Source organism: Toxotes jaculatrix, chromosome 1 (assembly GCF_017976425.1).
Source record: "Toxotes jaculatrix isolate fToxJac2 chromosome 1, fToxJac2.pri, whole genome shotgun sequence".
In the NCBI taxonomy this organism is placed as follows: Eukaryota; Metazoa; Chordata; class Actinopteri; family Toxotidae; genus Toxotes; species Toxotes jaculatrix.
This window is the reverse complement of record NC_054394.1, coordinates 28,265,554-28,278,003: the sequence shown is the minus strand read 5'-3', so window position 1 is coordinate 28,278,003 and position 12,450 is coordinate 28,265,554. Positions and strand designations below refer to the sequence as shown.

Below are 12,450 nucleotides of genomic sequence, written 5' to 3'. Positions count from 1 at the left end.
CACTTACTAACTAACTAACTAACTAAATAAATAAATAAATATTTACTGTGCAAAAGTCTTAGGCACTTTAAATGTTTAGGTTCAGGGAAGTGTCTGAAATTCATTTTGCAGAATGATAACCCCAGACATACCAACATATTTTAATTTTAATAATTTAAGTACATTTTGTTGACAATACTTTTGTACTTTTACTTGAGCAAATTTCAGATTGTAGAAGTTTAATTGTAATGGAGTATTTTTATATTACGGGATTGCTTCTTTCATTTAAATAAATGATCTCAACACCTCTACCATTACTGATGATACAGACAGTAGCAATAAACAGCCTACAATAAAGTGCTGTGTCGAAGTATGTTCCCTTCACCTTAACTGGAGCCTGACCTTGTATCTCTAAACCCAACCACGAAGGAGGGCGCAACGAGAGACACTATCTGAAGGGAGAACACGCTCCTTTACTACGCTCCTGACCCGGGTCCTGTTTGAGTGTCGCACGTTGATGACGCAGGGTTAGCAGTGGCTTCAGCTGTTACTACGCTTACTTTTACCGTAGACTGAATTTACAGCGCCAGCTCAGGTAAGTCGTCGTGTGTTGTATGTTTATTATACTTCTATTACGAGCAGATGTCAAACTGCATCAGTTATGTCGCAGCACAATGAGTTTGCAAGCGACACGAGTCTGTTTTCAAAGTTAGCCTAGCTGCTGTTGTAGAGCTGTCACTGCGCTGGGACAGCTGCACAGAACTTGGATTTTATGGTATTTTATGAGGGAAGAGCTCAAAATGTTTGCGCTGCAAAACTAAGACAGCAGTAACACTGATGAGTGCTGACTACCCACGTTTAACATTATTTCGAGAAGCGAGTTACTTAAGTGTAACCTGAGTACTGTGACTTTGTTAGCAAGTAAAGCAAACATTTAACCATATGTTCTCTCTCGGTCAGTGTCACAAGCTGTATTTATATATTACTATATAGGTTATATTTTAATTGGGTCCATTTGATGTAAAACTCACAGCCAGTTAAGGTTGGAAATAACAATTATTTTCAACACGGATTCATCTGCCTCGTTTTCACAACGAATCAGTGAATTATAACATCAGAAAACTGTGAAAAATAACAACCCTCCAGTCAGTCTTGTTCAAAAATGTTGTAGAACTGTAATTTTTTGGTTAAATGAAACACCGCAGTCATTATGAATGCCTGTGTGTTTGCCACATGTATCATTTATTTACAAAGCAGTAAGATTAATACCCCACAACATTTAACTTTGAAAGTTTAAAGTGGCATATTTAGTGCAGGTTGACTTTTTTTTTTTAGTTTGTTTTGCAAGTTTTCATTCCAACCTACACAGGTGGTTTCACTGATGAACACTATTTGACATGATGCAGCCTTGTAGTGCTGTGTCAGTGAGGACAGCATTATGCAATAAAATTTGCATGCTGTGTCTTAAATGATACAGGATTGCTCATTGAAGTGTATGTGCTGACGTGCAGTATTTTCAGAGCAGCTAGAGTTTTCTAGGAAACAGGCTGCAGGTGTATAAAACAAGACGTGGTATTGCAAACACCCTCAGCTAGTAAAAACCAAAAAAACTAGAGAGATGCTTTTCATCAGAGCAGCACTCCTCAGCCTCAGAGTTTGGATCTTTCAACGGTACATCTTTGTATTTTGATGTGAAACACAAATGAAGAAATTGACTTTTGTTTATCTAATTATGTAATTATTTAAAATACATTTTTAGCTTATAAAAAGAAATTAGGCTTATTTTCATTGTTTTATTTTCTGGATTTGTTAAAAATCTTGAACGCCCATAATATTAGCCTTTTTGGTTAAACCTGAAACACCATACAATACCATATGTCATTTGTCTACAGGGGATTAAGATGAACAAACAAGTAACAGAACAGGTTTTTAAAAGTGAGAACAAGTGGGCTTGTTTATTGAACTAAATGCAGCATCTTTTTAGTTTTTTTAATATCTTATGTTTGATATGCTAACATTTCAACCCAACACCAAGACTACAGCATATGATCTCTCTGATAAGCACACAACTTGACACTGAGAGCTACTCGATGAAATGACTTTCGTCTCAAATGTCTTAAAATACGCAGGATTACTCACTGAAGTATGCATGCTTACTTGTATAGTAGTTCCAGAGAAGCTATAATGTTTATTCGCAGGAAGCAGACCTCAGTTCTGTAAAACACCTATAACCATAACTCACTCAAAAATTACTTTAAATATTCATTGTAACACAGTTTATCTTGTCATATAGTTGTTTTTAATTGATTTTCAGGGCTGCGGCTATAAATTATTTTTTATTATCAACTAATGTTCTGTCACACAATAGTGAAATATCCCTGTAAGTTTTCTAAAATTTGGTTCAACTAACTAGTAAACTTATCAAAATAGTGGTGGTCCATATGGAAAGTTTAATATGCCTAAATTAAAGGCCATATAGTAAGAATATAAGGTGAAATACAATACATATTGCTACATGCATTTCCTGTTTACTGTTCCATAATTAAGGCAATTATTTAGCTTTTTGTCTATATAAAGGAAACTGTTGTTTCCACTGTGACAGGAACTTTCCATGCCAGATTAAAAAGGTGAAGGTAAATTACACCAGTGTTATTACTGCAAAATGAACAGCTTACAAGCACAAAAGGACACTAATATTAGGTCTCTTCTTACAGTAGTTTTCTGAAATTTAGCACTTTGTCAGAACAAAAGTGACAGTGATGATTTATTATCAGTTGTAGTAACACAATGCACTGCAACATGCATGCATCCTGTAGTCTTACCCCCCCCCTTCAGGGGATTCTGGCTATATAGCTTGCAGATATCTCACATTAGTTTATTTTCCTCCACTAAACAAGTCAGTGTTTACTGTAAGTTCACAAAGGCTAACCAACACTATTTACCTGTCAACACTGCTAGGAGGATCCCGCTAAGCATCTGTTTGTGCAGCTTCTTGCAGCACAACCCACCCCTTAAAACAACAGTAAATAACAAATATAAATAATGTACAGTCAGTGTTTGTGTCCCTGCAGCCAGCTAGCCTACAGGAAACAAGGCTCTGTTGTGGCTCGTTTTAAAATTTGCAAAGATTAGTTTGACCTGTCCTGTTTAAACTGACATACTGATCACAACAAAAATAAAAACAATGTCGTTTTCTCATTTGTTTCTCCACATTTAACAGTCAGCTCCAAATATGTGCGATTTTTCATTGTCTTATATCATAAAGGCACAAATCTTATTACTTTTAGTCTTTTAAAAATAGGGATTTTCCATTGTGTAACCATTGGTGTAAATTTAAATCAGTAGTGGGATCTGAGGGTTTTTTTTTTTAGGAGCACTACCTGTATGCCCTTCCAACAAAGGAAACACCAGCTTCTTGCTAACTGAGGCGTGGGAGAGGAAGGAGGAAAAGGAATTAGTGAGAATGGTAAATCAGATCTTAGTCATCGTTCCCTGTGTTATTTCAACGGTATCTGATTCCCACAGGGAATAAATCAAAATGAGGAAGTAAGACACTGACAGAATGCTGTTTCACTGTTACTTCAGAGCACTCAGCCTGTCTTATATGACACCAGAATCAGTGTTAATGGCATTGTGAATTGTTATTAAATGTGGGCAATGGTTATTTTTCTTGTCTCACAGGAGATGTCCTCTTTGTGTGGCACCAGCAATGGCTTCGAAGAGGAAGGACAAGAGGCCACAGAGAAACAAGTAAGCATTACATGACAGATGAACACTTTCCAGTATTTTGACACGGCCCTGGTACGGCATGATTCGAAAGATCAAAAGCAAAGTGCATATACACATTTTAGGTATATATAACTAAAATAAAATTTTTGTATCCATGGTAAATAAGAAACATGTCAATCAGTGCAACAGCGTGGCCCATTGATGTGTTTTTAATGGTTTCTGGACAGCACTGGAGCTCTGTGGCACAGAGGAATAATCAGGCTTTGGCTGTACCAGCAGTACTTGTTAATAGGATGAATTTATTGCTGGTTTTGACCTTTTCATTGGTTTTGCTGGCATTAAAAAAAACACATAGAACATCTCCAAACTTTGCGGTGCAAAATATGCACTGGTTACAGTGAATAACAGTACTGGTACACCAATACGCATATTGATATAAAGAGTGTTAAGCCTGATTGATGATAATGTGGTCAACACTTTTCTGTTTGTTACAGGAGAAGGAGCATCCCCGAGTACTCATCCCTGAGTTGTGTCGACTCTTCTACCAGCTGGGATGGGTGACGGGGACGGGCGGAGGGATCAGTCTGAAACGAGGGTTCGTGTGTGGATTCATCTCTTTTAGAATATTGTGGAGTATCAGAAATAGTACATTTTATATACTCAGTCACTGATCTGTGACCATCTATTCCAGCTTAAAGTGCTTTTCATTCCAACTGAATGACTAATTGACACACGTTCCTTTAACTTGTCTGTTTGCATATCTCTGACAGTCATGTTAAAATGCTGATCAGTGCTGTTACGGAGGTCTGTTTTTTTTTTTCTTTTAGAACATTTGTATGCTGGCAAAAGTGCAGTGAGGCTGATCTGAGGGCAGTTATATCAGTGACACTGACGGTGTGTTTAAATCTAGGGTGAAGATAGAAGGCCATAGTTTTGCCATAATGAAACAGAATGAAGACTTTGACAGGTTATTACAAAACATCTTTGAACTGTGTTGTTTTGGATGGTAGCTGCAAAGAAAGCACCACCCATTAGCAAATCCCTGTTTGAAATGGGGACTGGCAGACATTAATTTAAGCCAACGGGGGAACCTGATGAAACCTCAGATGAAACCAAATAAGATTTACTGACTGCTGCTCCGTGTATGCTGGTATTCCATTCACACAGAAAAACACTGTAACTCTAAAATGATTCAAGAGTGAATTTCCTTTCATCTTAAGTTATTATACGTTTATATTTGGATAGAAAATAAGCAGTTCTCAGCTCAGCTGCAGTACTTCAGCTGTATAGAGTATCATCCCTCAAAATGCCTGTGTGTTTGACAGAGTGATGACTATTTTCTAGTTGTCAGTTTAGAAAAAAAACAACATTAAACATTTAAAGTCCCAGTCTGTGGCCCCGACATTATCCACATGGTGTACTCCATGGTAGGGCACCCACGTTTCCTATCAGATGGAGGAGGAGGACACTCAGATGTATCCATCTTGTGACTGTTTGTACACTGTTTATGAAGTAACAGTAATGGCTCAGCCCAGGAATCTCCACATATTCACTTAGTCTAGATAAAAGAAGGTGGATGGGAATATGTAAGAGATGAAGCGAACTGAATAGACAGTAGTGTCGTCAGGTGTTTTACACAAGAACTGTGTATTTTTATTCTCTGTGAGTGCAGGTCTGAATTTTAAGTTTGGAATCCCTTTTTTCACAGTTGCTTTGGTTTGACTCAGAAATGACTCAGAGCCCGAGGCAGCTTCGCCAAACCTTGCACTCAATCAATAGGCTACTCCTTTATCTGGTATGTTTGTTTCTAGATAAAGAAGAGTGCAGTGGCTTTATCCTGTACATTCTATGGGGAAATGTTAAGCCTCTCAACAATTAAATAAAAACATGATCATCGTTCGTGTCTGTTGAATACGGCAATTCTGCATTTTATAACTTTTCTTTTCAGGGTGTTTTTTTTTCCATCAAGTCTTTTGGCCAAGGCAGTTGAATATAAAGCTTTTCAATAATGACACTGCTTTGCTAAGGAACAGCAAGACAGTCATCGAAACGTTATTTACATTGTGCGTTTGCAGCTCATTGTGCATTCCAAGTCAATGAACAATGGAGCCTGATACACACACACACACAAAAACAGTTTCACATAAATGGTTAACTTTAGCACCAACTGCAAAGCATCAGTGGAAAACTGATGCAGAAATATAAAGAATTACCTACAATAACTCCTCTGGGGGTCAGGATGGCAGCTAAAGCTTTAGTGCAGTAGCCACAGGGTTTCAAACCAGTGCACACCAAAACATTTCCTTTGAGGCAAAGACAGAATAAGCTTGGAGCAGTGCAGTTACTCGTTTGCTGTGGCAGCCCATGATGCTCCATTATGTCGCGATTATCACCCTCCAAAAACCACTGAATTGTCTGTTTCCTTGACATTAACACTAACTTCGTTGCATGTTTTGTGACTCACAGAGAGCAGATCTACATCGCACCGTCAGGCGTCCAGAAAGAGAGAATACAGGTGAGCAGTTAGAAACCACAGAGTGAAACTTTGTTCTGCTTAAAAGAGATGATGACTCATATTTAACACTGAGCTCTGACTGAGCAGTATTCAGTTAAGGATTAGTGGGTTTGGATTTAGTTCATGCTTTGGTTTTATTCGTGTTACTCAGGCAGAAGACATGTTTGTGTGTGATGTGGAGGAGAGGGACATCAGCTGTCCACCTGCCTGGAAGAAGTTAAAGAAGAGCCAGTGCACACCGCTTTTTATGAATGCCTACACTATGAGAGGTGAGTCACTGTAGTTCAGTCATGCACATAACCACCCATGCTAACCACCGTTTGAAGTCAGTCAGTGATAGAACTGATCAGTAATCCAAATACTCCCAATTATCTTTTTTAATTAAGTCGATGATGTCCTCGTTTTGTCCGAGTCCAGCCCACAGTGCACTACAGCACAAAGAAAGAAAATTACTTTTTATTTAAATACAGACGTGTGAAAGGCTGAATGGAACTGGAAATAATGGCTGTGTGTCGCTGAATGTTGTGATTATGACCACTTACAGTGGAACATCATTTTGTCATCAGAAATTATTAAATAAATGGCCACAAAAACAAAATTACAAAATCAGTAATACACTCCAAGTAGTGTCCTTCTGCTCGTCTTTTTATTATTTAACAACTAAAGATTTTAAACACATCTTATTCCACTGCTTTTACATAAATTTCCAGAAAATGTTAGGCATTTATTTTAATAAAGAAACAGACAAGTTTACATTTATATGAGACAGTTGTTGAATAAAGGCATTGTACTGGTCAACATACTTTCTGCTGCCCTGTTACTATTATCGTTTGAGAAAGACAATACTTGGTAGACAACACTCGAAACATCAAAATCTGCTTTTCCTTTGCTAAAATACAGGGGCACAGGCAGTTATACACACCCACTCCAAGGCTGCTGTCATGGCAACGCTGCTGTATCCTGGCAAAGAGTTCAGGATAACACACCAGGAGATGATCAAGGGGATTCGTAAGGGCACCTCAGGCACCAACTATCGGTATGTAATCAAGCAGCAAGGATTTGTGTCCAAAGAGGTTCCTAGCATTTTAATTCCTCGGTAAAGTCTTGGTTGTGGAGGTATCATAACAGAAATGTTTAGTACAGTGGTGGAGGATAAAGAGGAAGATGTAGAAATGGAAATACTGTGGTGTGAATTGGCACAGACAGTGACTTTATGAACATTGTTGGAAGTTTTTTTTTTTTTTTTTTGGCACACCAGTGACCAACATTAACCTGCCAAGGAACAAGTTCACTTACTATCACTCTGAGAGTAGAAATTCCCAGCATTGCCTGGTACTGCAGCTGCCAACTTGGCCGTGGAAACCAACGCGTTTGGCTTATGGCCTTCGTCAAGAGTTACGAAAGGCATAACCTCAAACCAGCCACAAGGAGAGCATAGTTTCAGCATACCCTGTGGGCGTTTACACGTAAATCACATGACAACATGAATGGATCTTTCTTGGCCTCTCTTTGAACATGAATGTGTCCTGTCTTGCCTTACTTTCTCAATAACTGATGGCGATTACAGGCCGAAACATGTGGGTGCCCTACCATGTAGTTCATCTGTACAACACAGGCACTGAAGCTGGATTTTTAAAATTTTTTTTTTTTCTTTTTACTTCAGACTGCCTACAAAGATGTTTAAATCATTTAAAATTTCCTCATTTTTCATTTAAGCTATCCAGTTCACAATTTGTAATTGACTGAAAAGCCAGATGTGAATGCCATTTTAAAGCTGATGGCTGGTTTTCAGCCTGGGTATAATTTGTCTTTTCGTATCCTGCATGTACACAGGTATGATGACACCCTGGTCGTGCCTATTATTGAAAATACACCAGAGGAGAAGGACTTGAAAGACCGGATGGCTCGGGCTATGGAAGAATACCCAGATTCATGTGCGGTCCTCGTCCGTCGACATGGTGTCTATGTCTGGGGCGAGTCGTGGGAAAAAGCCAAGACCATGTGAGCATTTACCTCCCGGCAATATTAACCTCTTTGATCTTGTTTATGAATAAGAATGTATTAGTATATTTGCACTGAGGGAATGTATAACAAAGAAAAAAATGGATTTAAATTCTTTACTCTGTATTTTTTCTCCTGCAACACTCAAAATACCGCTTCACTTTGTAGGTGCGAATGCTACGACTACCTGTTCGACATCGCCGTCCAGATGAAACATTGTGGACTGGACCCTTCAGCCCTCCCAACGGAACAAAAAGGAATAGTTTGACATTCGCAAAAGCTTTTTAAAGAGACATTTGTTGCAGAAAGGTCAGTGGAGTTCAATCAGGGGAGCAGATTGTAATCATTTGCCTTTCACGCTGGCCTGCTTCAAATTTGATGAAGTTTGATGGTAAGGGCAGATTCAGGATTGAAGGAGATTGAATGCCTGTGATCCGGAAGGACCTGGAGGTACGCTGCAAAGCACTGTGGGACAACTCACGAGTGAGCAGCTGTCAAATCAACGTCCTCAGGTTCAAGTGCTTTCCTATTCAAGTTTGACTGAACTGGAATCAAGGTCTGTGTGCATGTCAGGTATATTGGGTGTATCAGGTGTATTTCAGTTGATCTGTAAATGTGATTTTCTGCCTTTGCTTTAATTAAATAAAAATGGATGGGATGTAAATTGTTAGTCTGTGAAATTGTTTGAAAATTGTTTTTTAAAGCCAAAGTTTTAAAATGTAAATCCAATTTGGCATTTTTAAAAAGATCTCTATTTTTAAATGCAAAGCACACAGAATGATGCCTTAGGTTTTATTTGAAGTTGTTTCAGTTTCAGGCAATAAATGCACAAATGCCATTTTTTTTTGACTTGTGGTAAACACAGCATACACACAAACGGCTGTGGTCATCTTGTCAAACACCTTTCAGTGAAAATAACACTGTATTGCATAAAAGGACCCTTGCTGTGTTTGTGGACATCCTTTCATTCCCACTGCACCATTCCAGCAAAGGCAAGTCCATTTGGCACAGGCATCACACAATGCCTGTAGATCTTTGCACAGCATGCCTTCGGTCGTCTGCATTCTCATTCCCTCATGAAAGCGAGAATTGTTGTACTTTTAACAAGCTCCCTCAGCTGCCACCATCCCATCGCTCCCACCACTGTACTCGCTGAAAACAGAGTGCTGTCGAATATGCCGCAGGCTTATTTAAAATTGGGAAAAAAAACAAAAACAAAAATATTCTTTCGTTGTGCACTAACACTGCCAAGATTCCCTGTCTTCTGATTAATGAGGAATTCTGGGAAACTCATTTGCAAAAGAAACTGAGCACTAGCCCACAACATAAAAATGACTTTGTGGAGCTCAGGATGGCAGAGAGTCTCAGTGTCTCAACTGTTGAACAGACAAAATGTCTTCTCAGATTTGTATAGTTTTGTTGATGCAGTTCAGTGATTTTATCTACAAAAAGGCGACAGTTTGTCACTAACATTTAAGAAAAAAGAAAAAGCAAAGTATTCAGAATTGTCAAAGCCAGACTGTACTCTGGTACCAACACTTTCAAGGGACTCGACTGCTCATAGCAAATGTTATGTGCATTAAATATTCCAATATTCGTTCCATTATGCATTCATATTAATATTTATTACTTGTCAGCCGGCAAAGTTCAGCAACAGACACATTAAGAATCAAATATGAGGAGGGGAAAAAAAAAAAAGAGTCACATGATTATGGGAACTCAGGGGGGCCGAGGTGGCACATTAACTTGGGAATGAGGAACGAGGCCGACTGGGCACAGACACCTTTCTCACAAATACCTATTGAGTGAGTGAGACTGCTGCAAGTTGCAGGTCCATTTTGGATAGTGAAAAGAGCCCAGAGCTATAGTGTAGAGTCGATCACTTTGGAGATAAGTAGGAACAAAGAGGTACCAGTATTCTCACCGACCAGACTACCATTTTTATACTTCAGTAGCAAAAACAGTGGGGTTTCTGATGTTTCATAATACAACCTCTGGATGGTTGGGATACAAAAAAAAAACCTGGGTTGCAAAAACATTTACCATCAAACAAGTGTTCCTTTCTACCTCTGCATTTTCAAGTGCTTTCCAGGGTCTAGCTCACACTGATGGCAATCAGATAAAACAAAGGAAAAAAAGGATTATAGACCTAAGTTTGTCCTTGTTTACGTCTAGAAGAAAGTGAACAGCCACTATTGGAGCAGTCTGCAAGGACTAAACACAGAACACACCGTCTACCGACCATTACAGGTAACACTGACATCATCCAAAATGAATGAAACACTTATGTAAACCCTTATCCTATCCTAAAAGGGATTGTAAACAACAGATAGTCTCTTGTTAAGTCACATTTTGTGAAGTATGTTATGGTTAGGGCTGCATATACTTTCAATAACAATATACCCATTTACATACCTAAGCCACCAGCAAAGGAATCACATTAACTTAAAACCATATTGAAGTTCATCTCTTCTTTTGACATGAAAATGATAAAAACGAGCCCCTTGGCGAACATTTTCATTTTAAACTTCTATGTGGAGTGATTGTGCAATTCATGCACACAATCCCCTGTTGTAAACGGCAGTTAGAGCAAACCCCTGCTTCCTTCAGGCCTTCTCTGACACAAGCTCTGAGATGCCTCTCTTCATCTTTTTCCTCCCTGTTTGCATTTCGGTTTGAACCGCCTCAAAAAGCTGATTTTAATTTACGTTTGTTCATAAAACTTTAAATGGTATACGCAGTATGTTGCCTGAATAGGCAAGAAATCACATCGTTTTGATCCTCTTCTCCTTCATCACTACAGCCATTAGCAGTCTTTTTTGGAACACATTATCAGTTTCTACGCAGGGCATCTCATTATATGCATTGCAGAAAATATTGTTTTCCCCAGCCTTTTCAATCAACTGAGGGACATATAACGGTTCAAGAGCCGTAGTGGCGCCTCTCAACCCATAAATTATATTCAAGTTGTATTAACGTGTTTGGCACCTATGTCTCAGGAGAAAAAGAACACTCATTGCTGCACCATATTTTTTATGATATTGATTAAAGTGTAAATGTGTTTATGATTTTTAGCTTCAGTAAAAGCCTTGTGACAGGCCAAATGGTGATATAAATTAATATTATTGACGTTCAGACACAAGTACTGTAAGCTTATGTCTGTCAGCCACTCAGCACACAGCCACACACAAAAAAAACTTGAAGCTCACTAATGTATCTCAGGGTCGACATTTAAAAGACCACGTTTGCATTCTGACATTCTTATACCACTGCATTTGTTTTTTTTTTTTCTTGGCATTTTGCCTTCATTAGACAGGTTAAACAAGAGAGTAGCAGAAAATATGGAAAGAGAGGAGCAGCTACATGGTGCTGTGTTTCCTTTAGTCCAATGAAGGTTCTAATGTTGGTTCTTGAAGATAGAATTTTTTTTTTTTATAATCTACTTCAGACCTCTAAAAAATGAAATTTATTTTATTTTTTTTTTCCTTTGGTCTTCACTGAGATGACAAGTATGGATTTTATACAATGAAACCTTCAAGATAAAGACCACAGTATACGAGCACTTGAACGTGACGACCTTTTGACAGGCTACAAAGCAATATGGATTTCTTATCCTTATAAGGGGAGCCAGGGAGCAGCAACCACATCTGTGTGACTGACCAGCACTCATGCCAATCAAGCCTAGCCACTTAAAAACACACCTCCCATTTTCATTTTCACTCTTCTCAAAAGTGAAAGCAGAACAGAACAACAGAATACTAGAAGGGAAATCAGCAGCTCAGGCTTTTACACTTCTTCTGGAAAAAAAAACAACTTACTGACTTTGCATTGCAAGAGAGAATTGGGTAATTTAAAAAAAAGTTATCCTCATGCCAACACTTACTTGCTACACACACATATTTAAAGTTAATGCCATTAAACCAGTAGTAGTAGTAGTAGCAGTAATATTACACCCACTGAGACTTTATACAGTTCAGCCCCACGGTTCCCATACCCCCAACCCCTGTATAAAGCAATGCACAAGCAGTTTCCAGCATGCATACGCTTACAAGCCGTGTGTTCGTTGCCTGTTTAACTAAAACGGCAGACTGACAGACTTTCTTCGGTTGGTGGGAACAAAATGCTTGCATGCTTGGTGTGATGAACACAGTGAAGATAATGATAACCTGTGATTCAGTGAGTTTGTATCACAGTCATCCTGGTGTCAGGATCAAATGAAAAATTCA

General features: G+C 38.6%; 1 protein-coding gene across 1 annotated transcript; it reads left to right on the top strand.

Moving 5' to 3' along the window:
• Nucleotides 1-441: 441 nt before the first annotated feature.
• LOC121180935 (APAF1 interacting protein) lies at nucleotides 442-8,888 on the top strand. Its single transcript, XM_041036641.1, has 8 exons — nucleotides 442-574; nucleotides 3,661-3,729; nucleotides 4,203-4,303; nucleotides 6,175-6,223; nucleotides 6,375-6,492; nucleotides 7,124-7,259; nucleotides 8,057-8,224; nucleotides 8,393-8,888. Exons 2-8 carry the CDS (start codon nucleotides 3,664-3,666, stop codon nucleotides 8,490-8,492), a joined length of 738 nt encoding a protein of 245 aa, XP_040892575.1. The 5' UTR covers nucleotides 442-574; nucleotides 3,661-3,663; the 3' UTR covers nucleotides 8,493-8,888.
• The last annotated feature ends 3,562 nt before the right edge of the window (nucleotides 8,889-12,450 follow it).

Excerpts from the sequence above, each read along its gene's own strand:
- LOC121180935 (XM_041036641.1), top strand. The coding sequence starts at position 3,664 with ATGTCCTCTTTGTGTGGCACCAGCAATGGCTTCGAAGAGGAAGGACAA. Across the intron at positions 6,493-7,123 it reads GAATGCCTACACTATGAGAG|GGGCACAGGCAGTTATACAC; the intron begins GTGAGTCACTGT and ends GCTAAAATACAG. Across the intron at positions 7,260-8,056 it reads ACCTCAGGCACCAACTATCG|GTATGATGACACCCTGGTCG; the intron begins GTATGTAATCAA and ends GCATGTACACAG.